This window comes from Rattus norvegicus, chromosome 20 (genome assembly GCF_021556685.1).
Source record: "Rattus norvegicus strain SHRSP/BbbUtx chromosome 20, alternate assembly SHRSP_T2T, whole genome shotgun sequence".
In the NCBI taxonomy this organism is placed as follows: Eukaryota; Metazoa; Chordata; class Mammalia; order Rodentia; family Muridae; genus Rattus; species Rattus norvegicus.
Genome location: NC_141553.1, coordinates 6,865,740 through 6,892,140, shown reverse-complemented (window position 1 = coordinate 6,892,140; position 26,401 = coordinate 6,865,740). Strand labels below are relative to the sequence as shown.

At 55.3% G+C, this 26,401-nt stretch overlaps 1 protein-coding gene across 9 annotated transcripts in view; it reads right to left on the bottom strand.

The window, feature by feature from the left end:
* Anks1a (ankyrin repeat and sterile alpha motif domain containing 1A) overlaps positions 1 to 26,401 on the bottom strand; it is a 153,520-nt gene that overhangs the window by 7,656 nt on the left and 119,463 nt on the right. For all 9 annotated transcript variants that reach the window (XM_087597365.1, XM_087597368.1, XM_087597363.1 and 6 more), the window contains 9 exon segments: positions 14,612 to 14,678; positions 10,134 to 10,240; positions 4,238 to 4,336; positions 3,276 to 3,428; positions 3,091 to 3,198; positions 1,934 to 2,098; positions 792 to 917; positions 424 to 495; positions 39 to 125 (listed from right to left, as the gene is read on the bottom strand). In XM_087597365.1, coding sequence (XP_087453491.1) covers positions 39 to 125; positions 424 to 495; positions 792 to 917; positions 1,934 to 2,098; positions 3,091 to 3,198; positions 3,276 to 3,428; positions 4,238 to 4,336; positions 10,134 to 10,240; positions 14,612 to 14,678 — 984 coding nt within the window.

Below are 26,401 nucleotides of genomic sequence, written 5' to 3'. Positions count from 1 at the left end.
TCAGTGAGAGGGGACACAGAGTCCTCGGAGCAGCATACCTTGTTGGAGGCGTCCATGAACTTGACACCCTTGTATGTGATGGACAGGATGATGGTGGGAATCTTCTTCATGTGCTCTGTCGACTTCTGTAGAAACACGGGGTGGGCTGAGGGGTGGGGCCCAGGCGGTCATAGCGGGCGTCCCCTTGCTTGCTGTTCTGGTCAACGCCTCCCACCTACCCACAACTCCCTTCTCGTCCTCATGCTGTGTGTGTGGCTGCTTTGTCTGCGCATGTCATGCGCCTGCCTGGCCTCCGTGGAGGCAAACAGAGGGTATGGATCCTCCGGAACCAGAGTTATGGATGGCTGTGAGCTGTCATGTGGGTGCTGAGAACCGAACCCAGGTCCTCTGCTAACCGCTGGACCATCACGCCAGCCCCCTTACCCGCATTTTGGCACAGGCATCTTGGGTGGACTCGGTCCCGCGCAGATCCTTGATCAGCATGGAGCCCAGGTACTGTGGGGATGGGCGGAGGGTGGGCTTAGGGACACTCGTGCTGCTGTGTGGGATGGCCTGGCTAATGGGCCATCCGGCTATTACCGGCTTTAGTTTTCGGATCTCATTCTCCTGCCCCCACAGAAAGCTCCCCCGTCCCCGATTCGTTATCCGGCTAGTGTCCCTCGCCTAGTACAGCAAAGGCTGTCCTCTGGGTCTTGGGTCCAGCCTTGCTAACAGTTCGAACAGTTCAAGGGCCCAGGTAAGAGGGGGCAGGGAGGGAGGCTGGCCATCTTGGGAGGGCAGGAGCAACTCACATTGGCCTCATAACCACAGGATTCGAAGATGAGCTTTTCCGGCCGGTGCTGCCAGCTTTGTACAGGGGCGTAGGGGGCAGCCAGGCTGGGCGGACGGAGGGTCAGCTTGCTCTCGCTGGGCTCCTCCTGCAGAGCACACAGTGGGACTGACTCTCTGGCTCCAGTGGACCCGATGAGTGGGGAAGCCGTGGCCTCGGCAAGGTCAGGGCAAACTGGAGTCTGAGCAGCGCTGGGGTCGCGGGAGGTGCCCTAAGTGTGCCTAGGCCCTGAGAGGGCATCACAGCCAGGAAGAGCTTGGATGTCTGAGACAGGAGCATGTCCAGGCAGGCCGTGTGGGGAATGCATCCACGGGGACCAATCAGCTCACAGAACTTAGACTGAGGCCATGGAGCCAAGCCCTGGGCAATGGATGCCCTCTAAACAGAGCCTTGCCTAGGAGCCGGGGTGGTTAGGGTGGAGACGCAGGCTCAGAAAATGGCTTCTGCCTCTACTGTGTGTGAGAACTGAACGACTGAGCACTATGTGAGTAAGATTCACAGCCAGCCGTGCTTCGAGAAGGAGGGACCGGGGAGACACCTTGTGACCTGGAATGTGTGCAGGGTGTTAGAGCAGGGGGGAGTGAGGCATCAGCTCCCCCAGAAGGGAAGGGACATGGACCACTCTGCGGTCTAGATGGCTGCTTGCAGCAAGGAGCAGAGGCAGAGCTTGGCAAGGCGGGAGGTCAGACAGGCCAGACTGGGGTATGGAGGGTACGGCCGAGCCCATACTGTCCCGGGGAGGCACAGAGAAGCAGGGAGAGCCTAGCTCTGCTTGTAAGCTAGAGAACACATGGTGCTGGTCTGTGGGTCTGTGGGCTGGGTGGGCCAGGAGGAAAAGGAGCTGAGAGCTGCAGAGGAAGACATTCTGGGGATGGAGATGGGTCAGAATGGGACTGCTATGGGGATGGGCAAGGGCCTGCAGGGGTAGACCACGCCCCAGGAGAGCCCCAGGTCTGATGGAGAGATATGGAAGCTTTACGAGGAGGCTCTTCTCAAGGCTTCTGGAGGCCCAAGGCCTCACCTTGCTCTGGGTAGAGGTAAAGACAGCAGGTGGCACTGCCTCCTGACACCGATGGCCCCTGTAGACTCTGCCTCTCCTGTTACCTGGACCCGGAAGTGTTCTGCTCGAGAGGTGGTCCCGGGGTCATGCAGGCTGTCATGCCGCCTTCTGCTTGTGTCTACCGAGGGCAGCAGCAGGTCTGCCGACCGCCCTGTACAGGAATCATTCTGGCTGAGCGGGGATGATGTCTGGGAGATTAAATCCTGGCACTGTTGGGAAAGAAACTGGTGTTGAAATTCCCAGGCTGGAGGCATCAGACTGCCAAGGGTGGCACGGAGGCAGGGCGCTAAGAGGTGAGCAGCAAGGAGCAGCATACAGTGGCATCATCCGGCCAAAGCCCGCATGTGGACAGAGGCAGCTAGGCCTTGCCTGTTCCGAGGAAGAGCCAAACCTCCCAGGGGCCAAGAAGGCCCAGCAGCCCACCCTGCAGAAGCCTGTACAAGGCTATGCAGTGGAGAGGAAAGAGTAGGGGCCCCTCCCACATTCACCACAAGTGAAACTATCCGCCCCATCAGCAAAGCAGAGCCCTCTCTCAGGAACAGCCTCAGAGGAGCGGACTCCTCCAGCAGGAAGCCGGTCTTCATGGCCCTGAGAACTGAGGTGCCTTATGTGGCTCCAGCCCTGGCCTGTCTCAGCTTCCTCACGTGTGAAAGCAGCTGCTTCCTGAGGCTGCTGCCCAGCACAGAGCTGCGGGTTGGCCCATCAGTCACAGTTGAGGGGTTCCCAATCAGCAGCCCTGAGGGGCTGTCAGGGACTGGCTGGTCTGAGGAAGCCCCAGCTGACCCAGGCCTGTAACTGCTTCTGCTCCAGGATTTGTAGTTCAGAGGCAGGCACTAGGGAGAGCCTGCTGTCTGTCTGTCTGTGTGTCTGTCTGTCCAGGGATTCCCAGCACTGCCTCAGGCACACTGGAGCGAGCATCGGAAGGGTCTCTTCAGCAAGTAGGTAGAGGGCAGAGTCTAAGCCCTAGATGTGGCCCTCGCCTGGAACTGGTTACGCTAACTTCCTTCCTAATAGTCCCAGTGGTCCTTCGTCAGCAGGCACCTGAAGGATTTTGGGTACAAGCAAGAGGCTGTCACCTTCGAAAAGGGCAGAAATTACTCTCTTGCACGTGAGCCCAGCGGGCGAGGGGCAGGGACGGTTGTGTGCTATCCCAAGAGTCATGCTGTTACCAGGACTAACACACAAAGCTCCCTGAACTCACTCTTAGCTGGGAAAACCTCGGAGGCTTCTGGGGCGGCTCCTCATAGGGCCTGTCGGCAAGCGAGGCGATAATGCGTTTGCGGTGGCCCAGCAGGTGGACCTTCAGGACCTGCAGAGGAGCAGAGGGGCAGTCAGTGGTGTGGGGACCTTCCGCCCCCTCGGCCCCAGCCTGCCCCATGCACTCACATTGACGAGCTCTAGCTCCCAGAGGTTCTTCACGGTGTCGATGGAGCTGTAGCCACTGGACAGGAAAGAGTGGATATAGTCCTGCAGCCCCAGCGAGTCCAGCCAGGAGGGCACTGAGGCGGGGCTGACCCCATCATAGCCAAGGGCCTTCACCTGTGGCGTGAGGAGGCAGGAACGGTGTCCCTGAGTCACAGAGCAGGAACCTGGGGACCAAGGGCTACCGAAGCCCTCCCTTGGCACAGCCCATTGCTGTTCTGGGATGTAGGGGCTGCTGGGTGTGGGGAGGAGGGGCTCGTAGGCAAGGAAGATGGAGAGGAAGGGTGGGGATGCTGCTCCGTGAACTCCAGGAGTCACTTCCTGAGCTCTGATGAAAGGACCAAGGGGCATGCTGGCCATGGCAGTGACAGTCAAGGGTGGAGGCTGCGGCCTCAGAGAATGGTCCTCTCAGGCCTCTCTGGGGTCAAGATAAGCTAGCCTGGATTCTAATGAGTCAAGAGACTCCAAAGGGGGCTTGTGACAGGCCCCGATGGAACTAGGCTCTGTGCCAAGAGGACCCCTGAACCTCCTCAGGGGTCCAGACAAGGCACTCACTGTGCTGGAGCCTTGCTACTCTCCAAGGGCCCTGAGCCCTGCTGGGCTCTTATGAGGGAAGGCGTGGGATGAGATCTGCATGCCTTAGAGCCACACTCCTTTCCTGCTCTGGGTCTAGCCTAGGGATCCTCATCCTTCCTACTGCTGCGCCCCTTTAATACAGTTCCTCAGATGGTGGTGACCCCCAGTCCTAAAATTATTTTTGTTGCTACTTCATAACTGTAACTTTACTACTGTTGTGAACTGTAATGTAAATTTCTAACATGCAGGATATCTGATATGTGACTCCTGTGACCCTAAAGGGGTCGTAACCCACAGGTTGAGAACCTCTGGTCTAGGGGGTCAAGAGGGCCAAGGCCTGGAGTAGTCACCTTGGGCAAGGAGCGTGCAGCCTGCAGCAGCTTCCGCCGGTGCTGGGGGTCACTGATGCCAATCTCCCTCAGGTCCTGGTCTTCCATCACATTAGACCCCTGAGGTAAAGAGGATGTCAGATCATTCCTACACCGAGGCCTGGCGTCCAGTCAGGTCAGCCAGCCGCCATGCCATACCAAATGTTTCTCCACCACGGCCACTAAGAAAAGGCAGAACACCAGACCCCTGGGTAGCAGCCAGTGGAAGCTGTCGCAAACCTGCTTATCCCCGGAGCGCATGGCGCTCTGCTCCCCACAGATACCGCTTAGTCAGCCTGGGGGACAGATGCTGACAGGAATCAGACAGGACAATGGGGACAGGGCTTACTGCAGGAGGGAGGGTCCACACTAAGCTTTATTCAGCTTTCTCACTGCCTCTCCGCTACCTGAACAGAGCAGCCAAAGGGTAGAGAAGCTGCAGAACCTGAGTCTGACAGGGACAGAGCAGACATCGGCAGGCCACATGCCTGCTTCCCAAGTGCGTTGGTGTGAGCTATCTCACCTCACAATCACGACAACGTTAGCATCTCTGTTAAACTTGGTCACCATTAGAATTTTCCAGAACTTATATGTGGAGTAGCAGAGCCCAGATCTGAAGCCAGCAGTGTGACTCCGCCTGCGGCCTACAAGGTGGGCTGACTGACTGACTTCACACCCGCAGCCCACGAGGCCGGCTCGCTGTAACAACCATGAGAAGCGTTTGTAGTTTTTTTGTTTGTTTTCTTTTTTGGGACAGGTTTCTCTCACTGCATATAGTTCTGACCCAGAACTCAAGAGATCCTCCTGCCTCTGCCTCCCAAGTGCTGGGATCAAAGGTGTGCGTCCTCATGTCCAGTTGTGAGAGCACATTTCATGTAGTCTAGGTTCATCGTGAAGTCTGATCTTTCTCTTCCCCTCCCTATGAGGGGGTTTCAGGTGTGTAACCCCACGCTGGGCCAGATTACACACAGATGGCGCTACCAGAACCCCAGGTATCATGCCTGCTAGGCCAGAGCTGCAGAAGGGCACCACTTGCTTAAAGGGTATGGGCATGTCTCCTCAGCGCGGGCTCCCCACGTTGGCAGGGGCTTTTGTGAGCAGTAGCCAGCCCATGGCGGCTGTGTCAATGACACCACTCTCAGCGGAATGAGAGCTTCGCGTCCCAGACAAGGTTCCCGCCTTCTTATTTTGCTTAGGCGGGGGTCCCTGCTCCATGTTCTGCATGTCGAGCATACACAAAACCTTTCTTGGTTACTCTCTCCCCGCTTGACTTTCTGTGTTCTCTCCAGTGAGGAAATAGACCTTTCTCTGTGGGCAGGCTAGCTCAGCACCTGCAGGACATATCCCTGCCCACCATGCACAAAGCCAGGGCCAGCTTCTGGGTGATGTCGAGAGATCACCACACTGATTCTGCAGCTGATCTGGAAACTGCCCTTCCAGCTACTTCTGACGTCCATCTTAGCTCTGTTCTCTGTCAGACCCTTCTTTTTACTTCTGAAAGCGCTCAGATCCCATGGGCGTCTTGGTGTGTCAGGCTTGGGAACCCCTTCTAGAGTTATTCTTTAAGCACTGAAATTTTCTTCTGTATGTAGTGATGTCCTCCAACCAGTGTTCCTCCCTTGTAGGCAGAAGCTGTCTGTTTCTTCAGTGCGCGTCTTTCCTACCAACCTGGAATTACACCTGTAGGTCTGGAGCAGCTGCTTCTGGGCCTCTTTCTGGATTCTTTCTAGAAAGGTGGGTATTTTGTCCCTACTTGGTACTTAGACATGTGAAGTAGCTTGGGTCAGTGATACTGACCACGACCTGGTGGCCCCACTGTCCTGGGTGTGGGACAAATATCCTACAGAGGACACCACCAGCCTAAGCTTAAGAGAGTTTGGTGGCTCTGCTTTTCCTGGCCCGCAGAGTGTATCCCTGCCTACCACACAAAAGCCCAGACACTGCCACCTCTTCTGGCTGGAGCTAGAGTCTGCTGGTGGGTAAGGCAGAGAGGGGGCCGCCTACCCAGACTGCCTTCTGCAGACACCGAAGCAAGGACCTGAGCTGAAGCGACATGAACTTCTGGAAGCAGTCACTTCCCACACGCCCACTGTCACTCCTACCAGCTCCAACACCAGACTGGTTCTCTTGTTAATCAAGACCCAGGTCCAGGGTCAGGAACTGTAAAGCTCTGAGAAAGGTGAGTGGAAACAAACAGACGAAGGGCATGATAGGAATTGTTGCTGCTGTACCCTTCTTCTCCCTGGGACCTTGACTGTGTGAGCTTGCAGGAGTCAGATCCCTCCGGAAGGAGACAGCGTTTATATGGATCCGTGGATCTTGCTACCCCAACAGGCCCTGCCGGGACTCAGCTCACTTCTTCCCCACTGGTTTACATCTCCAGATTACTTTCAAAGCTCAGGGCGGTGCAAGGCTGCCAACAGTTGTTACACAGCATTGTTATTGTGTTGCTTCAAACACCAATGGCTGAATCCGTTGCTATTGCACAGAGGGCTGACTGCACAGAACTATATGAGCTGAACACTCAGACTTTCTAAATAAAACATTGTAACAACTGGTGGTCTAGTAGTTCTGGGAGGGGGGATCTGGGTGGGGATGGAGAGGTTCCAGAGAGGTGGGGCTCAGCTGGGCCATCAACAGTGGGCAAGGACCGGATGGTAGAAGGCAGGTGTTAAGCAGAGAACGAGGTTGCCACTGCCACTGCAAACAGCACCAGTCTCAGTCTGTATGTGTCACAGGTCTCAGTAATCAGTGTTCCCAAGGTCAGCTGAGTCTGGGGTCAAGCCCATCTAAAAGGCTCACATACCTTCACCATGGAATAAAAGCCATTTCACAAAGACTAAGGCAACCAGGCCCCTTACCCAAGTGACCTAGTTCCTGAGCTGTTAGCCGGTTGCGGCTGCCTTGCTGAGAGGCCTGGGGAGGGGCACAGACACAGGGCTCAGTGGCTAAGAGCACTGCCTGCTCTTCCAGAGGTCCTGAGTTCAAATCCCAGCAACCACATGGTGGCTCACAACCATCTGTCACAGGATCTGATGTCCTCTTCTGGTGTGTCTGAAGACAGCATGGACATGTCTTGGCACTCCTTACACATCGACGGACAGAGCGACAGCAGGGGTCATGTGTTCATTCCTGTGTGCCCCTTAACAGCCCCACATGGACATTCCCACATTAGGAATTCTTTCACCACGTGACTTTTTCACATCTGTCACAACCTCTGGCCTCAGGCCATCCAATTCTGCCACCAACACTTCCAGGAGGCTGTTGGAGAATGACACAGCGTGCTTCAAGTTACAGGTGTGCCAGCCGTCACCAATCTCCTGCACTGGCATTTGCTCCTTAGTCCCCACAAAGCCCATTTCCTGTGGTCATGGTTTGTGGTGACGATGAATGGGCCATGAGGCAGTTGGTAGGGCTGCTGGCTGGCAGGACGGCCGCACTCCCTTGCTAGTGCTGGGTTTCCTGGTGCTAGGGCTGGGCCTCCCATTAGCCCCATTAGCAGAGGGAGCTCATGGTAGCCTAGCCCTCACAGCCCTGACCTCGCCTGTTCTCTCTGCCTACAGGCAAAACGGTACGGGAGAAGTTTAAGCTACAAGGTTTGCTTGCCCAAATCCATCACAATTGGGATGATCAGGAGTAAGAGCACTGAACCCAGACAACAGAGAACCCATGAGGCCACTATAGACTTCAACAGAGCATAAGTGTTGTGTGTGGCCCCGAAGGTGAACCTGAGAGCAGTGGGCGCAGGACCCATTGCAAATATGAACATTACGGCAGCCAGAGCACTGGGTCCTCTGTCCCCAAAGACATCAGGGCAGACTGTCCTGTAAAGCTCCCTTAGCCACACACAGAGCTTCCACAATGCTCACAAGTACACCGACAGGGAACGCCACAGTAGCACCTTGTCTGGGAACATGTTTCCAGATGTTCCCAGCATACCTGGATCTGGGCTTACCGGGGCTACTTTGTATCTAGTAGAAATCTCCAGGGAATCTCAGAACCAGGCGAACCATTTCCTGTCTACTGTGAACCAAACTGGATGATCTACACCAGGACCAGGTAATGGGGAGTTTCAGGAGTGGGAAAATGTATTTTAGTCCCTGCCAAAATGTATCCTTAGGCCACCTGGCAGTTTACTTACAGTTACCTAGGATGCTGTGTCCATCACTCAGGTCACTCCAGGACTAAAGCAACATTATACTAAACTCAGGTGTGCTCTGCCCACCCCTGGTGGATACCTCTGTGGATGCTCAGGGACTACAGAAGCCCTGGAGGGACCAGCTGCTGGTCACCAGGGTAAAAGGTCATACAGGCTCTGCACCTTTCATCGGCATCTGGCTAGGGGCATGTTTGCCCCAAATGTCATCTAGCTGCTCTCTGGTCTGGCTCTCAGGTTGGGTCAGGGAGTCCTGAGGCTGCTCAAGGACTGGAAAGTTAATCCTTTCCAAGTTTAGCAGAGCTGCGCCATCATTCCATTCACAGACTTAGCCCCTGAAGGACCGGAGTGCAGGGAGCGTCTGCATATCTTGCTGGCAGCGGCAGCATGGCAAAGGGTACTGAGAAGGAAAGACCCCAAAAACCCAGAGCAAGGGCAAGCTGTCCTCCCCACTAACTGAGCCCTCCTCCTTCCTAGTTCATGGTCCTCCTCTAAAGAGCACTGTGAGTCAGAAGTAAGGTTCCAGCAACCGTCAGCACCCAAGTAGCCTAATTTTCAGAAAGAAAAAACAAACTGCTATTTTAAAACAGCAGATTTTTAAAATCTGAGAAAGAACAGCCCCCAGCCTTGCCATGAGAGGGCAGCTTGTTGAGGACTTGCCCAGGACAGGATGGCTTGGTTAAAGCACTCTCCATTGGGCCTTTCCTGCAAGTCACAAGCAGGATCCCCCCCACCCCCTCCCCGAGACACCAAACTCTATTCTGACAGAAAAAACCCCACTCATCCCACTGAGCGGACGGTAGACTGGGACTCTGTGCCAGCTCTAAACACGGCTCCTCACGTGAGGTCAGGGCGAATGGGCGCAAGTAAGAGAGCTCTGCTTCAAGGTAACAGTCTGAACCCCTAGGACTAGGAGAGGAGGGGATAGGCCTCTCAGAGAATGGCGGAACTGGGCAGATGGGTCTGTTTGCTTACCAAGATACATAGCATATAAGTGACGGTGTTCAGAGAGGGACCTCTTGCTTTGTCCCTTCCAAGTGTACATTTTCACACGGCCAATTACCGGCAGTGTGACCCTGAGCGAACCACTTAGCCTCTGCCTGTATGTGGGAAACAAGCAGACATCAGCACACAGCCCGTGGTGGGTGCTGAGGAACCACAGAGGCCATAGATTATCAAGTGCTGAGATTGGCACCCAGCTCATAGTAAGAACGTGAGCTGTCACAGCCACTGCTGTGACATCGAATGGCCGGCTCCTGCACATGTCTTGGCTCACTAGGACACGCTGGGCAGGGCTTCTTGGAGACGGATGACAGTGGGACCACTGGCTTCTGAGCCCGGGGTGTAAGCTGAGTCCCATCTCCTCAGAGAGCAGGGCTGGCCCTGGGTTTTCCTTTGACCCCTTGTATTCCCTGTGAGTACAGAATGAACCTCGGAAAAGCAACCAGACCAATACTCAGCCCCTCTCCGGTCAGCTCTGGGGCCAGGCCCACGTGAGGCTCTGGTTTCCTCCAGGAAGAAACCTTTGGTGGCCAGGGCCGTCTGCGAAGTGAGCATCAGCTGCCCAGCTGACCTCCTGGTGCCCACGGCCCTCTGTTGGCTCTCCCCTGGGGTAAGGGATTATACACCCTTTCAAACTCCAGCTGGGTGCGCCAGTTCAGTCAGGGAGCCCAGCTTCCAACAAGCAGCGCCAGCCTGGGCCAGCACATCTGACGCACTTACCAGGAAGCGGACATCGTCAAAGCCGTTCAGTAGCAGCTTGCTCTCATACTGCTGCAGGCCGATCGACTCCAGCCACTCCCCGACGCTCTGCTCCAGCGTCCGAGAACCTGACGAGAGAGGAATCGGCAGACGCTTGAAAAGGGAGAGCCCGTTAAGGCGGTAGCAGCGGCACTCAGAGGAAGACAGATGGCACTGCCACATCATAGTCATTACCATGAAGCAGCCAGACTATGTACAAGAGAGCAGAGAGCGGGCGCCCGGCTTCTCCTCCCTGTACAGGCAGGGACAGAGCTGCCTAACGCTGGACAAGAGCCAACTCGTGCGGCTGCTGCCCACTCACACCCCACAGCAGGAGCTGTCGGGGCTGGGACCGAGGCTGCACATGCACGATCTTGCCCCAGGGTTGGGGGAGCCAACCCCCAGTGGTCTCTGGGTCAACTGCTCATCAACGTCCACACAGAGGCGTGGCAGAAAGTCTTCCCCACAGGTACTAGAGGGGGACGCCAGAGCTCCTAAGTGCCCACCAGCCTGGCTGCTCCTCTCATCCATGCAACTTCTGGAGCTGCTGTGGGGCTGTGGCGAGGGGCTAGTTCTGCGACCTTGCAGCATAGACCAGTCAGGAGAGAGCGCGAGTCTTCATGCAGCTGAGGGACACAGGCACACAGCGAGGGCTCCGGGAAGGAAGCGGCCGCGGTCATGGGGACCCAGCACATGCAACACAAGCAGCACACAGAACGGCAGGGGGACAGAAGGGGCTTTTACTTGTTTTCCCCCAGCAGTCCCGGAATAAGCAGACCATGGCCCCAAGCTCCTTGTGCTCCCTGCTCAGGACAGCGGGGGGCTGAGTGGGACAGGTGGGCTGGAGTGTTGGAACCAGGCTCAGGTACGGCTCAGCTGGGTCAGTGGCATGGTCTTCTATCGGGCAGTGTGGCTGGCCGACTGGGGCCCACCTACAGCCTCTGGAGGACGACGGCAAGCGGGGTGCCGCCTTCCTGGCCTGGGTTGGTTTCCAGCAGCGTGGTGTTCATGCTCCCCGTCTTCGTCTTCTGGAGTGGCTCCTATGACCTGCCTGCCTGCTTAGGGGACGGCAGTCAGGCTGTTCAGTTCTTGGTCAAAGAAGACAAAACCAAGCAGACGGAAGAAAGGGCCACTTGTCATCGGGAGCTCCGGCAGTGTCTAGTCACAGTGTGGATCTCTCCGTCTGAGTGACACACACACAGCTTTTTTCCCAGGGTCCCTGCTCTCGAGATCTTTACAGATGCACAGGAACTGAACGTCCTCTCTCTATGCTCGGTCAGGGCGGGACTGAGGCAGCGCTGGGAGGGCAAACGTTCTGTCCCTCCTGGCAGCCCTCACGGGTTCAGTCGGATGCCTTCACATCCACCTGACTTCTTTAGTTCTTGTAGCAGGAACAGGTAAGAGGGGGTGAGGAAGGGGGGGACGAGAGGGGAGCAAGGTGGGAGGCAGAAGAACCAGCTACAGAGACACCACCTCCAGGAGCTCTTCTTTGGCACGATGAAAGTCATCCAGCCGTCACTGGCTGTCTCTGCCCTTCACAGCAGGGCAATGCCAACTTGCTTGTCTTAGGGACCCTGCTGACCAACTGTGGCAGTCTCTGCTCCTCTCTGGTCCTCCGCAGCACAGACGGTGGGCGGTGACCCGGTAGTCTCTGGATGCGGGCTGTGGCAGAGCCCCAGAATGCCAAGTCTGGGGGGTCTCCCGGACTTGCCCTTGAATGGGAAGTCGGCTCCAGGAACCTACACGGCAGGCTCTTGAATGCTCGTGAGCTCACGCAGCCCCGGCTGCTGATTCATTCCTGCTTGTAATCCCAGGGCTGGACAGCTGTGGTCCAGTCTGCTGCCGGGAGATGCGCGCTGACAGAGCCGCGGCGGAAGGCTTTGTCTAAAGGCTCTGGGGCTCCACACCGCTGGCTGCCGGCTCCGCTGTCCTTGCTCACTCTCGTGTCTGGCCCTCCCCCTCGTCCCCTCCCACCCTTCCCCCTTCCACACTCAGGAGAATACATCAGGGATCGGACACCGGAGCAGAAGCTGCAGGCGCTGAGGGGGAGGCAGAGCGAGATGACAGGTTTCCTGGGAGTGATGCTGGAGATGAAGGCACAGGCACTAAGGGGACAGCAGCAGCATCTCCAGCTCGGGGCTGGGAACCTCATACAGGGCACAGACAAACTGTGTCTGTAACTTGGGCTGGTAGTTTTGAGAGCCAGGGGAAGGGACCAAGGGGCACCACAGCCCACAGTTAGGTGACCCTGCTGGCCTCTTTAGGAAGCACAGTCCTATTAGCGCAAAGATAGCGAGACAGGTCTATTGCACCTGATGCTCCGTAGATGAGGACACGAAGCCCAGGGGAGAAGCACCTAGAGCAGGATGCTCAGCAAGGGAGAGCCAAGGGGAGACCTGATCAACTGCAAGTCCAGCCAGAGAGGGACAGCAAAGGTCAGAGGTATACAAGAACCACACGTCACCCCATAAATATGCGGGAGGTGCCTGCACTTAATAGGTCGCATACAGGGAAGCTGTCAGGGGTCTGGGCTCCAGGAGGATGCGCTCAGGAGGTGCTCAACAGTGACTTGGGTGAAGCGCAGGAAAGCCAGGCTACCTCCCGACAATGTAGACCTTTGTTAGAGAATCCAGAGTCCTCAGTGTGATGGAGTCTGGTTGCTGGTAGAGGTACGGGGCCATTGTGACACCTGTCTTTGGGGACTTGGGTATCTAGCTCCAGTGTAGACATTCTGGGGGTCCTTGGGACTCAGTGCTGCCGTCCTGACTTTGAGGAGAGGACCCTGTGCAAAGCCAGTCTTTCTGAGCAGAGGGTGCTGGAGGCTATGCCAGAGTCTAGGAGTTTCCTCCTGGACCCTCTCTGACAGGTGACCCCTGGTACACTCTGACACTGAGTACTGAAAATGTACAATGATTCTGCTTTGGCCTGGGCCAGCCTCTCCGTCCCCTGGGGCTCCCTACACAGCATGGTACACGGCTTTGCTGTCCTGGGGGTCCCTGTGCTGTGGTGTACAAGATGGCAGCAAAGTGAGCGTGTGCACAAGAAAAGACCAGGTGCCGGGGTTAGCACAGCCCAGCCCAGCACAGCAGAACAGAGAAGCCCTCTTGCTACTCCCATGGGAGGGCCGGGGGGAAGGGCAAGAAGCCGAACACACATCAAGGGCAAGGCTCTTCCCGGGAGGCCTGACTAGATCCAGAGGCAGAGCTCTGCTGAATCTGGCCTCTTGACACCCGATGGTGGCTCGGGCTTGGGCTCATGGTCCTTATACAAGGGATAGTAAAGCAGGTGGCCACAAGAAAGCTTAAAGCTCTTGGTCCCAGCTTTGAAAGTGGCCTACACTACTCTACAGACGCCCGACCCTTGGAAACACGTGTGCACGCCAGCACGGTAGAAACCGCGGTCTGGAGAGGCATCCAGGGTTCCCAGCTGGGAAAGCCATCTCTGTCACCTCCAGCAGACGTCCCATACCGGCAAGGACAGCCTGAGCTCAGTCCCTCAGCTAGGACCCAGAAGTGGGGCCGTGGGAAGGAAGGACCAGGAAGTGGGGCTGAACGCGGAGGGAGCCAAGCCAGGAGCGGATGCTCTGTTCTTGGAGCTCCTTAGCACCACAGACAGAAAGGGGCAGGGCCCCTGTGGACACAGGGCTCCTTTCACTCTTGAGTCACAGGTGCCGGCTGGTGGGAACCTGGCTCTCGGGTGGGACGAGATGACTTACCCTGAAGTCTACATCTAGAACTGGGCAGTGTGTCTCCAGGGCCCAGGCTCTGCCCAGCGAAGCCCACAGTTCCCTCCTCCACTGCACATGGTGCCCTCCCTTGTTAGGCCCCTTAGCAGGGCCACAGGGGGCCTGCTGGTCTAATGCTGAGGGAGGTACGGAACCCTGCCCTTGAGGGTGGCACTCGTCAGGAAGGGGAAGCTGGGCCTCCTCCTGGGTACCACAGTTCTAGGGCCTGAGTCAGGACTCTACGGGGTGGGGTGGGGACTGTGAGCGCCGGCTCTCAGAGGTCCTTTGAGGACATCTCTCTTGAGAAAGAAACCCAGCAAGCATGATGGTCCATTTCACAGAAAAGGAAACCAAGGCAGACCTGACTCTAATGGCTTGGATGAAAAGAATGACCAATGCAGGGATGATCTGCGTAACACCAGCAGATGACTGAGGAAACCGGAGGGAAGGAGACAGCTAGTCACTTCAGGAGACTCTGACGTGCTAACAGTGAGGACACTTGTCTACCCCCCCAGGCTGCCAATGTACACAAGGCACGCAAGGGCCACGTTTTCATGCCCAGAGCGAATAAGGACCAGTGTGGAAGTGACCCCAATGTGGGCCGCTCTGATGAAGTCCACACCGACCAATACAATCACGGACATGTCACCTACTGAGCAGTACAACCCCGTCCTTCCCTTAATGAGCTCTGTCAAACTCAGTTCATGTGCACCACGAGGTGGGGATGGCACCGTACCTGAGATCTTCTGCTGCTCCTGAGAGAAGTCAATCCCTTCGCCGATGGAGCTCATGATCTTCTCAATCTGAAACAGAGAGACGAGAAGCAGAAGGGTTAACTTGGGGCCGGCGTTGCCAGCCCAAGGCCAGAACCACTTGGCTCTCCTCCCCGAGTCCAACCCAGCCTGGGATGGGGTGGGCAGCCACTCCGCAGAGAAGTGACCCCCTTCTCCCAGCGGTCTGTACATGTCACTGTTCTCGTTCGAGCTTGGGTTCCCTAAGAGGGCAGTTGTCAGCTTTGCTCTGTACTGTGTTTCCAGTCGTGCTTGGCAGACTGTGAGTACAGTAAAAGATAACTGGTGGCCATGACCGCCAGTTCTGAGGTATAGAGGCAGGCACACAGGAAGTTCCCAGAAGCCAGGGGAGGTAGGCATGCTGCCCTGCAAGGAAACCCTACTGCAGCTGGGAGCCCTATTTGCACTTACTAGGTAGGAGGAGTCATCAACACTGTCCTTCCCCTGTACCGTGGTAGAGACAGTTAGCCTCAATGCATCCAAATGTCTTGAGCACGGCCCCTGGTATGGACCACCTGCCTCAGCACCTGGCTTAGGCTACCATGGGCTGGATCCAGGCTGCCCCACCTGCCCCCCAGTCCAGCATTCGTGGCCCGGGGTAGGTCTAGACAGCCAGACGAAGAGCGCCTGTCCCCTTTCTTGGGCCGCAGTGATAATGAGCTCATTCACGGCCTCTTCCAAAGCCATGAAAAGAGGGACCTTTTGTACCAGGGCTTGGATGTTTTTCCCCTAAGTGCAAGCAAGGAGCCTGCGCCTGACAATCAGAAAAACAACTCCCAGCCGGCCTCCAGCTGGCAGGCAGGGGCGCAGCTGACAGCCAGGAGAGCACAGGGCAAGTGCCCCCTCTCTCCCTGAAGCCAGTTCAGCTGCAGAGCTCAGCCGAAGCCCAGGGGCACAGCAGAGGTGACAGCCTTCCGAGCAGAGTGGGGGTGGTGGGAGGCTGTCTTTGCTTGGGAGGCAGCTCCAGGGCAGGTCCGCACTGCCCCTCCCTCGGGGTGCACATGCATCCCTCCCTTGGGCTCCAGTCATTTCAGGTGCTGTAGCACAAGTGAGTGTCCCAGCCAGGCAGGGAAAGACCTTCAGCCTCTGAAAGCTGGGATGTAAGTGGGGAAGTGCGCATGACATGGCTCACTGTGGATGCTCAGTAAAAATTAGCCGTGCGCCTGTTTTCCTCCTGATCACCGAAGACTCCAGCCTACCAAACTGGAAGTTTGAAGCCTGAAAAATTATTTTTATGTGTAGGGGTGTTTTTGCTGAAATTATGTCTAATCACCGCATATGTGCCCGGTGCCGGTGGAGGCCAACAGAGGGCATAGCATCCCCTGTAACTGGAGCTGTAGATGGTCAGAGCCACCAGGTGGGTGCTGGGAATCAATCAAAGGGCCTCTGCCGGCGGCAAGTGCACCTAAACGGCCAACCACCTCTCCAAACCGCTCGAAAACACTATCTTGGCTTTTTTCTTTTGCTGTTTGCTTTTGGCTGGCCTGGAACTCACAGAGGTCCTCCTGCCTCTGCCTCCCAAGTACACTGCTAAGCTTGGTCCTCTCCTCCATGGAATCCTTACATACAGACTACTCAAGAACTCCAAGAGGTTATTTAGAGAGCCGGTCTGTCCTGCCTGCCTCCTATTACTTGTTCTCCCGGATCTCTGAGATCACGTCTCAGATACGGGCAAACACCAGGACAGCCCTGCCCGTCCACCGCAACAGATACCCTGTGTATTGCTTTTTCCAATAACCATGCTCCGGAGCTTTCTCAGGGTTCACAGAGAACTTGCAATGCATGGGCCGCAGTGTTAGTGCGGCTCTCAGATCGTACTTCTGTCCCACGAGTCTTTGCTCACTCGCAAGCACATGAGTGGGGTCAGTTCTGTGAGTCTGCTGAGGGCCGGCCAGGCGCCACACGACAAGAGCCAGCAGCGTGGTCTGGGGAGGGGGGTGGGGCGTTTGCTGTGAGGTGAGTGACCCTGAGGCAAGGATTCCACAAAATGCACACGAGGATGGATGTGGTAAGGGGTGCCTACGGCCTGCGCACCAAGATGGGAGGTAGAGACGGGAGCCTCCTCAGGAGCTCACCAGCCCGGAGGGCACAGTGGCAAAGAAGAGACCCGGTCTTAAAGGAGGAGAAGGGTGAGGTGGGTGCTGGCCATCATATATGCACCATGATGAGGCACTCACTTACACATGAACACCTGCATGTGTACATGCACACAGACAGAGCCAGCAGCGGGTCAGAGAATCCCTCCCCTCATCCACGGTTCTGTCAAAGGTTGCCTGAAAACCGGCGCTCACCGACTCATACCATCAGTTCATCCCGTCTGCAGAGTGTGTCTACTGGCGCCATCTTGTCTTTTTCACAGAGTTAAAGCTTTTCTGTAATTTTTAACTCGGGGGTGGGGGGTGCCCACCTCCAGACCGAACCCACTCCCCCTGGTGAGGCAAGGCCAGCCCGTGAAGCGCACCTTAACACAGGATACGTAGGCGCGTCCCGTTACACAGGCCTAGCAATGGAGGGCTGTTTTCTGACACCATGCTTCATACAATCAGTGGAGAGAGCTCAAGGTGGGTGGTGGTGGTCCCACCTCATTCCTGAGATTTCCCAGCCGGCCACTTGACAGTAGTGAGTGCTGCTGGTCCCCAGACCCATCCACTTGTGCCTGGAGGCCAGCGCAGGCCAGGGCTCCCACAGCCTGCCCCGTGTGCCTAGTGGACACTGCTAGGAGGCTTTGCCCAACCACCTCACCGTTCTGCAAGCTGCCACAACCAAGTCAGGCAGAAGAGCCACTGTGCAGGGGAACTGGAGGGCACGCCTGTCTTCTGCTAGTCTAGGGAGGCAGAGGCAGTCAGAGCTCTGTGAGTTCCAGGGCAGCCAGAGCTACACAGAGAAACCTTGCCTCAGACAGACAGACAGACAGACAGACAGACAGACAGACAGACAGACAAGCCTTGGAAATGATCCATTTCAGCAGGTATTCACGATGCTTCTGTTCAGACGGCTCCCTGATAGGCTGCATGGAATGTCTCCCCAGACGGCAGACACTGGCCATGCTGCTGACATATGCTCAGAGCCCCCAGGATCCATGGGCATGGGCCTGTCCAGCCACTGAGATGGCACCGCGCCATTCAAATAGCCCTCGGAGTGAAAGGAAAACCTTCTCAAGTCCCCAGGAGAGTTGTGTGTGCCAGAAGTGTCTGAGGTGCAGACAGTCCCTGTGGCGCCCTGGGCCAGCATGCTCCCGCTCTTAGGCCTGTGGGAAACTTCCCCTTTGGGCAACCGTGTGGCCAGAGGCTCCCCTGTGGGACTAAGTCATCAGGATAACAGGCACCACTGCGGTGTGTACCTAGAATTTCGGGTTCAATAGGGAGGAGAGGGCCTGCCTTCATCCTACTGTTCTAAGTGTAAATATTAAAAGGGATTTTCTGGAGAGCAGCAAAGTTGGCTACCGGCAGCTCCCGTTGCTTCCTGGGCTGTCCCCGCATACACAGGATTCCTTAGGGCCAGAAAGCTTGTGTCCTCCGGTGTGCCCGCCTCTCCTCCTCTACCTCACACTTACGAACTTATTCAGAAACTTGTCTGACCCTGTTGCTTCGACACTTTTTTTTTTTTTTTTTTTGGTTCTTTTTTTTCGGAGCTGGGGACTGAACCCAGGGCCTTGCGCTTCCTAGGTAAGCGCTCTACCATTGAGCTAAATCCCCAGCCCCTGCTTCGACAGTCTTAACAGTGTGTCCCAGTGATGTCGAGAACCATCAAGGGGCAAGGCCTGTTTCAGGGCTTTGGATCTAACCCCATGTCTTTTCAGAGCTGGTGAGTGTCTTGGGGGACATTCAGGTCTCCATACGCAGTGGCAATATTCGATGCTCTCACCAGGCTGGTCACTGAAACTTGAATCGCTCTTATATAAATGGAGAACGTAGGGAAGGTGGCCCACGGTGCCGCTCCCGGGTCCGGCTGGACTCTCTGGCATTCTTCCCTTGTTTTCACACCGGCCCTGCATCCAGGGAGGAATCCCGAGTGCCACTCCATGGTAGATTCTTAAATGTGCGTGCAGCACAGCCTGATGAGCACGGAGCCGGCTGGGCAGTGCTTCAGGGTGTGTGAGTGTATGAATGTTGAGGACTGAGCAACGACCTCTCAGTCCACCAGAGGCTCACCCCACCCTGTCCTGTGACCACTGATGCTGTCAGGGAACCTTAAAGATGCTGACAGTGACACTCCCACACCAGAAGCCATAGAAGAACTCACGGCCCCCTCTACAATGGCTGACTTGCCTCTCGGGGCAGACGGGCACTCAGCTTTGATTCCATATTTGAAAAGGGGTCACTGACCGAAGGCTACATTATTATTATTTTTTTTCTTCCCCTTCCAGACTGAGTTGCCCCGGGAAAGACAAAGATGGAGTGAAGTAAATTATGTGTCCTGGTTTTCTAATATTGTCAACGGCTTTTAGGAGAGGCCAGGATGGCGTGGAGAAGCGGCGGGGAGGGCGGGAGCTCGGCGTGGGGATAAAGAGCGAGCTGCCAGTGGGTTAAGGGCTCTTCTCTGGCAGATCCGGGAACAATGGCCAACTTCTCCTCAGAGCAGACCGTTAGTCTCAGCTTAATTTATCTCAGCAGGGAGGGCACGCAGGTTGATCCCGTATTTACTGTGGTATCCTTCCCTCCTCTGCTTGCCCTCTCTCAGGGTCCCGTCTCTTTTTTTCTGGGATACGGGATAACAGAGTTGTTTCATTTCAAAAGTGCTTTGTCCTGCCCTGTGAAAAGCCTCCCCCGCCACCCCCGTGATTGCTCCAGATGTAGAGGGGCAGGCAGCCTGGTAGAGGAGAGAGGGGAGGGTGCTCAGTCCTAGGCTGTGTCTCTCTACTCCTGTGGCCTGCACCTTGGGGTTGTGGACACCGGACACCGGCTCCTGAAGCCTCTGAGCACCTCCAATCCCACAGCCACCAACAGGGTCCCTTTTCCACCCAGGGCAGGCTTGTGGTGGTTAAATGTCATTCTGACATTTGGACTCCTGTGAGAGCACCTCTTGGCATTTCTGCTGTGGGTGCTTTCCGAGAGGTTTAAGTGAAAAGACCCCCCTGAATGTGCCCAGAGACACCCCACAGGATCTGGGCTGGACTGAACAAGGAATAGCCTGGGCAGATGTCTCTCTGCCTCCTGACTGTTGGAGCGGCCTCAAACTGCACCACGCCCTGCACTCTCCCTCAGACTGCAATGAAGTAGACCTTTCATCTGCTTTTGTGACAGTGACAGGGAAGCATAAAGGACACAGAGAGGCCCCATGGCAACAAGTAGCCGTTGACGAGTAGCCTTCTCCAGCAGGATGGCCTGCTCCGAAAGCAGCCTTTAACTCACACATACCAGGAAAGTGCTGAAAAGGAGAAACTGGGAGACCCAGATTCCAATTAACTTGATTATTGCTTGCCCCGTAACTCTGGGTTATGCGCCAGGTATTGGCTTCAAAAAGTGCGACAACTGCGTGAGTGATTAATGGGACTTCCTCGCTTGGGTTCTGGTCCAGTTTATGCTTGGCTTGGCCCCTGCAGGAGGGACACGAGCCTAAGGTGCCTGACTGGGGACTCTCTCCTAGTGTCACACTCACTCTTCAAGTCGTCCCCTGTCCTGTTCTGTGTGTGCCGTGATTAAAGAGGCCAGGGGTTCGAGGCATCACTGCACCAGCACTGTGGGGAGAGCGAGGCGCTCACCTGCTTCTCAGACCTACAGGCAAACAGCTGTTTGTAGTATGGGCGGTCAGATCACGGCGTGCGTACGCTCAGGAGTCAGCACGCCACCTGCACGTCCATCAGCCTCCCTAAGGTCTCCTTAACTTGCTGCCCCTAATGTCCACTGAACAGGAAGAAATCAGAGTAAGGGAACTGACAGAGCCCCAGTCTTATTTCTAGACACTCAAGTAAGTCCTTACCTCACACTCAAGGGCACACCCTGCACTGTGCTTAGATGAGGTCACAGATCAGGTGAACAGCGGCGGAAGAAAATGCCAGAAGAGTGGGTGCTCAGGGAGGCTTTAGGGTGAGGCTGGGTAGGGACTGACTGGGAAGGGCGGAAGGGAACATTTTGGGGCCATAGCAATCTTCTTTGTTCTAATGGAATTTGTGGTTACGTAATGGGCGTCTGTTGAAGCTTACGCAGTGACAGCTATGATCTGAGCTTGTCTTTGAGTATACACCCCTTCCCATCCCAAACTCTATACAAGTACTCAACTCTAGTTAACGGTACAGCCTTCTAAGCCCAAGAAGGATGTACTTATGCAGTTTACCTGAGACACGTCAACAATAACATGGCTTGCCAAATGGACAGAGGCATGAAGGGCTAGAACATATAGCAGGCCCCGAGAAACAGCTGTCCCAAGACATTCTCCACCCCAATCTCTCAAGTTTCTATAGTTCAAAACTCAGAACAAAATCCTGTGAAGAATGTTTCAGGTGCAAATCCTTTAGAAAATATCAAATTGTACAGCCACACAGATTCCCTTTCTATCTGTAAAGGACTCTGTTTAGCATGCCACACCTGGCAGAGGCCACACAAAGGTGTGGGAAGCTGGCACCCCTGCCTTTCTGTAGTACACAGCTTGGGCGGAGGGTTCTCCCAAGGCCTCAATGTTGTGATGTCTGGAACTTGAATTCAGGTGTTCTCAAGAAGGCAGAGCATGGGAAACTGGTCATACCCATCGGGTGCCAGTGGAGTTGATCACCGCATCGGGAATGAAGTGTGGCGGGACGACGTGCACAGAGGAAGCAGCACTCAGTGAGCAGAGCAAATTCCTATCCCTCCCAGGCTGGGATCCAGGGGATCAGAGCCTCACCCAGGATACAGAAGGAGCATGGAGCAGGCGTGGGTGTGCTAAAGGCTTGTGGGCTAGTCCTCTCCTGCTTCAGGAGGTGCTGTGTCCTTGGAAGCATTACAGCTCTAGCCTTGAACTCCGCTTGGTTCTGCCAGTGGACCTGGAGGACCGGCCACCAACACGGCCGGCCCTCTCCCATCTTCTAGCCCATCTGTGATGTCCGAGTTCCCAGAGCTTAAAAATCTGTGGCTCTGACTGACCGTGATCCACTAGCTTCCAGTGTCCAGCTTGATTTTTGGGCTAGCCTCTGGTCTGTGAAAGCTTAGGGCAGAGTTTCAGGTATGACAGAAGGGCATCACTAAATCAAGGTGGCGATCAGGGAAGAGCAGACTTCAGAATAAAAGGCCTGAGTTCACAATCTGGTTCTCTCCATTTGTGAGCAGAATCTTGGAGAGGCCATTGGGCCTCTCTGAGCTTTAGCATACCTCCAGAGATTACAGGAGACTTCCTTAGCCACCGGATCACTGCTACGGTCAGTGACTTTTCTTCTCCCCTCTCCCTGCTCCCCTGAGCTGCTGTTACTGTGCAGCCCAAGCTGACCTCAACATTGAGATTCCCCTGCCTCAGTTTCCCCAGTGCTAGGATTTAGGGCATGTTCAGCTACTTCCTCTTCTGAGCTTCAGCTTCCCAAAGGATGCTGGGAAAGTCTAAGACGTGGTAAAAAGCACAGGTGGGAGAACAGAGCCTGAGGCCTGCGCTGGTGCACCTCCTCCATTCCGAGGACATCATCCTCTATGACGCGGTTCTGTGGTTCCTCTCCAGAGGCGATCTGTCTGTCCTTCCCAGGCCAGAGCGGGAAGTTAGTCCTAAGGGCCTCCCTGGCCCAGTGAAATGTGGGCTGGACTGAAGCGCTGTCTCTTTCCCCTGCTCTGTGACCCATCTGACCAAGTGCCATCCTTCCTGCTCGAGGAAACATCTGTAGTCTTCCAAAACTGCAAATGCCAGGCAGGCGAGCTGCCCGCCACCTCTCACTACTGATTCAGTCTGCTGTGACTAGAGAGACTGCCGGAATTTGTATGCATTTCATTCTGAAATAAATAGAAGTCCACCTCAAAACAAGTTAAGAGCTGGCCAGGTCCCTTAGAGATAAACCAGAGGGAAAGAGCAGAAAGTGTTCACAACCCTCTGTGAACAATAGCGCACTTCCTGGACACAGCTGGTGGTGGCTTCTCCATTCAGGACAAAGTGTCCAGTGAGGGAGGGGCTTCCTGTTAAGAGCTCAGGCCTGAGCTACTCCACCGGTGTAGAGGGGGATGGGGTGGGGGGTGGGGGCACTGGAGGCTGCTGTATCTGCACTTTCCAGAAGTTTGTCCCCAAGAGTTGGACGGCGGGACGAAACAGGCAAAAAGCATGCTGGAGTCTGCTCTGGAGGCTCCTGGTTACCATGAGCTACCAGCTCATAACTCTCTGGCCACCTTTACCTCAACTGACCCGGCAGATTAGCTAACTTTACAGCATGTCCTCCTGACAGGAGGCACTGCGCGGCTCACAGCCTGCAGATTTCTGTCAGCACCCACAAGGGAGTGGTGTGCTTATCCAGAGAGGTGGGACTCACTCCCAAACTGATAATGGTGGTCATATCTACAATGACCTCGGGGCTTGAGGGGCTGAACAGAAGGTTCTAGAATCCGGGGCCAGCATGGGCTATACAGTGAGATCATTTCTGAACTTAAAGCAAATAAATGAAACTTAAGGCTGGGACCTTAAGGTTAGTATTAGACTAAGTGCCTAGCACGTGTGATCTCCAGCTCCCCGCCCCCCACACACACCAGGGAGGAAGAAGAAAATGTAATTAAATGTTACAAACAGACACAGAATGAAACAAATACAAGTGCTGTTTCTATGACAACCAAGTGGCTACTTCAAAGAGATACAATAGTAGGAAGCCTTCGAAAATGTGTTTTTGAATGAAGTGTGGTTGGTTAAATACGTTTGAGAAATTCTGAAAGAAATCTATGCTCAGATTGCTTCAAGAGTGGTGTAATTCTGGCTTTAACAAAACAGTCAAACTGTAAAGGCCAGTCAATGGAGCATCTTGGCTGTGCCTAGTGTCATACAGAGAGGCAGAGAACACAAGGTGAACAGAGCCACTGGGGAGAAATACCCAGGTTCTCCTCCAAGAGTGGACGCACATCTCTTGTTAGAGTAACTTAATGTTTAGATTCCTTTAACAAAATCATTGCTTTCTTTATCAGGGTTTGTAATTAGCCTAAGAGCCCCATGCAAGCTGCTATGCCAGAAACTCCCATTAAAGATGGGATACCTAGACCAAACGAAAGCCCCTGCGGAAGCTTGGAAGCCTCATAAACAAGGCAGCAGTCACTTTCCAATCACCTTCATCATCGAGTAGATCCGCCTCCCCAAGCAGAATCCCTCTCCTCTGCTCTTTCTTAGGAAGTCTCTCCACTGACTAGGGAATGACACTAGGCGGCTTCCTTCTTCTTCCTGGAATAGTTTGGATAGTGTCCCATGGATTGCTACCTCGGTTCAGGACAAACAGTGGGTCTGTCCTTCCTGACCTCCCCGGCAGAGCACGCGGGCATCAGTAGAGCCTGAGCTCTGCTCCGTGCCCAGAGGCCACCCAGGTCCTAGTTCCAGACTTCATTCACACACGTGGCAGGTGGTCAGCCAGAGCTGCTCCCAGCCAGCCCAGTGCCCAAGCTGGGAGCACAGAAACAGGTTACGAGGCTAACTAAAGCCCTTTTCTGCATGTGGAGCCCTATCTATCCTGAACGCCTATTGGACAGGGAGGCAAAGCAGCTCCAAATCTCAAAGACCACTCTGAAGCTCGAGGTCTCCTAAAGCTATGAGAGAAGGGTTAAGCTAGGAGGTAGGAGCTAACCTGGGCTCAGCCTGATCTTTGACCCATCAGGAATGCAAGAATCCATAGGAAAGGCATCTTTGTGTCCCTGAAGGTAAGTCTCTACACACAAGAATTCTCAGGACACCAGAGCTCAGGAATGGGGCAAAAGCGGGAAGTCTGGCTTTGGTGGACGGTGTGACGATGCTTTGCCCGTCGGTCCTGCCCCTATTCCTGCCACTGCAGGTCTCTGGCTGGAGCCAGCAAGCCTGTTCTGAACTCACCCCCTCCCCAATGCCTCTCAGGACCAGCCAGGTCTCTGCCCTCCCCCGATGCAGTTGGAGCAAGGCTTCTGGTTGGCTGGCCCTTTGAGCTAGATATAACCCACCTAAGCCGGGTCCATGCGTGAGAACCAAACCCCTAACGAGAGCAGCAAGGTGAAATGCAAGCTCACGTGCATACGGCACTCACTCACTAGTTCTGTACCCAAGGTTGCTGCCTGGAGCTCTAGCAGCAGAGGTGGCCTGGCTGCACACAGGCGTAAGTGAGGCTTGGCCCCGCATGCTCACAGGCCTCTGAAGCTTTCCTCTGTGTCCACTGCTGCTCCTGCAAGGACTAGACCCTGGGTGACTTGAAAGGCCGTACAATGAGTCTTTCGTGAGGTTAAACCCTAACTGGGTCTTAGGCACGGTTATCTGGTTATCTTAGGGGTTTCCTCTTTTCCTCAAGAGGAAAGGGGAGGGGACAAATATTGGCTCACTCTGAGAGTACAAGGCATCTACAACTGGTGCCTTTCCTCTTGGGGCTCAAGAAAGGAAAAAAAAGAGAGAGGATTCTTAGATTCCAAGCCTCACATCAGCACAGCAGACCCTTCATGATTTCCCTGGCATGCACACCCCAACAGCTCTCCACCTGGCCATCCCCAAGCCCTTCTGAATGCAGCCCCTCCCCCGCTCCTCACACCGCCATCCGGAAAAAAAGTGTTAGCGCCCCTGCCAGTGTTCAGACCGAACACAGGGTTCCTAAGAGCACAGGAGCAAAACTCTTGCCTCCAGTGCTTCTGGGCCAAAGCTCAGGGGTCAGGGGCTCATTTGGCTGGGGAAGGGATGGGAGGCCACAGAAGGACCGAGGCCAGAAGAGACGTACAGGGAGCAGATCCCCTGGCCACCCTGTGCGGACAGCTGGTAAGTTCCCTATTATCCAAGAAGCACAGGGATGAGCACCTGAACAGAGCCCTAGAGAGGCTCTGAGACCCCTGTGGGGCTCACGGCCAAGGGAGCTGCAAGGTGGGAACTGTGGAAGGGCAGGAAAAGTACTCTGACACCTTTGTGCAGGGAGACCCTTAGGCTGCCCTGCCCATCTGCTGAAAATGCTCTCCTTCCTCGGCAAGCATGGAAACCCACAGCAGCCCACAGCAGCCCCACCCCCAAGTCCAGTGGCTCTGTAAGCATGGCTCAGTGCCAAGGCTGGGCCTGTGTGTGTCTGGGCTCTTCAGACAAGGAGTGGGCGCTTCCACCTCCAAGAGGAACCGAGGAAGACCCAGTTTATTAATGCCGGAGTAAGACGGAGGACAGTAAGACCTTAGTATTTCTCCTAATTTTATAAGAGCCTGCTTCTGGTTACTTATTGGGCTTCTGCCAATCTCGGTGTCTCCCACTTTTGTTACAATAATCAATAAAGACTTGGAAGGGGGATGTGTGCTCCTTTCAGTCAGATGCGGCAAAACCGCGGCCGAGCAGCTTTGCTCCTTCCGGAGCTCTGGGCAACAGGAATGAAGGGAGGACTGGGGCAGACAAAGGATCCCGGATAGGCCTGGCAGAGGGGCCCAGGACCTAGCCTGGGCTTCCCAGCTCTGCTGTCACTGGGGTGCCTCCTGAGATAGCCCTTGTGCATGGTTGTGAGTGAGCTGTTGGGGTGTGTGTGCACGCTGAAGGAGTGCTCTACACTCGCTTTTCTCACTCTGAGCTCAGGCTGTGTGCACACATCACACTCTCAAATGTGCTCCCACAGGGGTGAAAGTACACAGGACAGCTGTAGTCAAAACTGTGACGCACGGAACTTGTAGACTTTCTCCCAG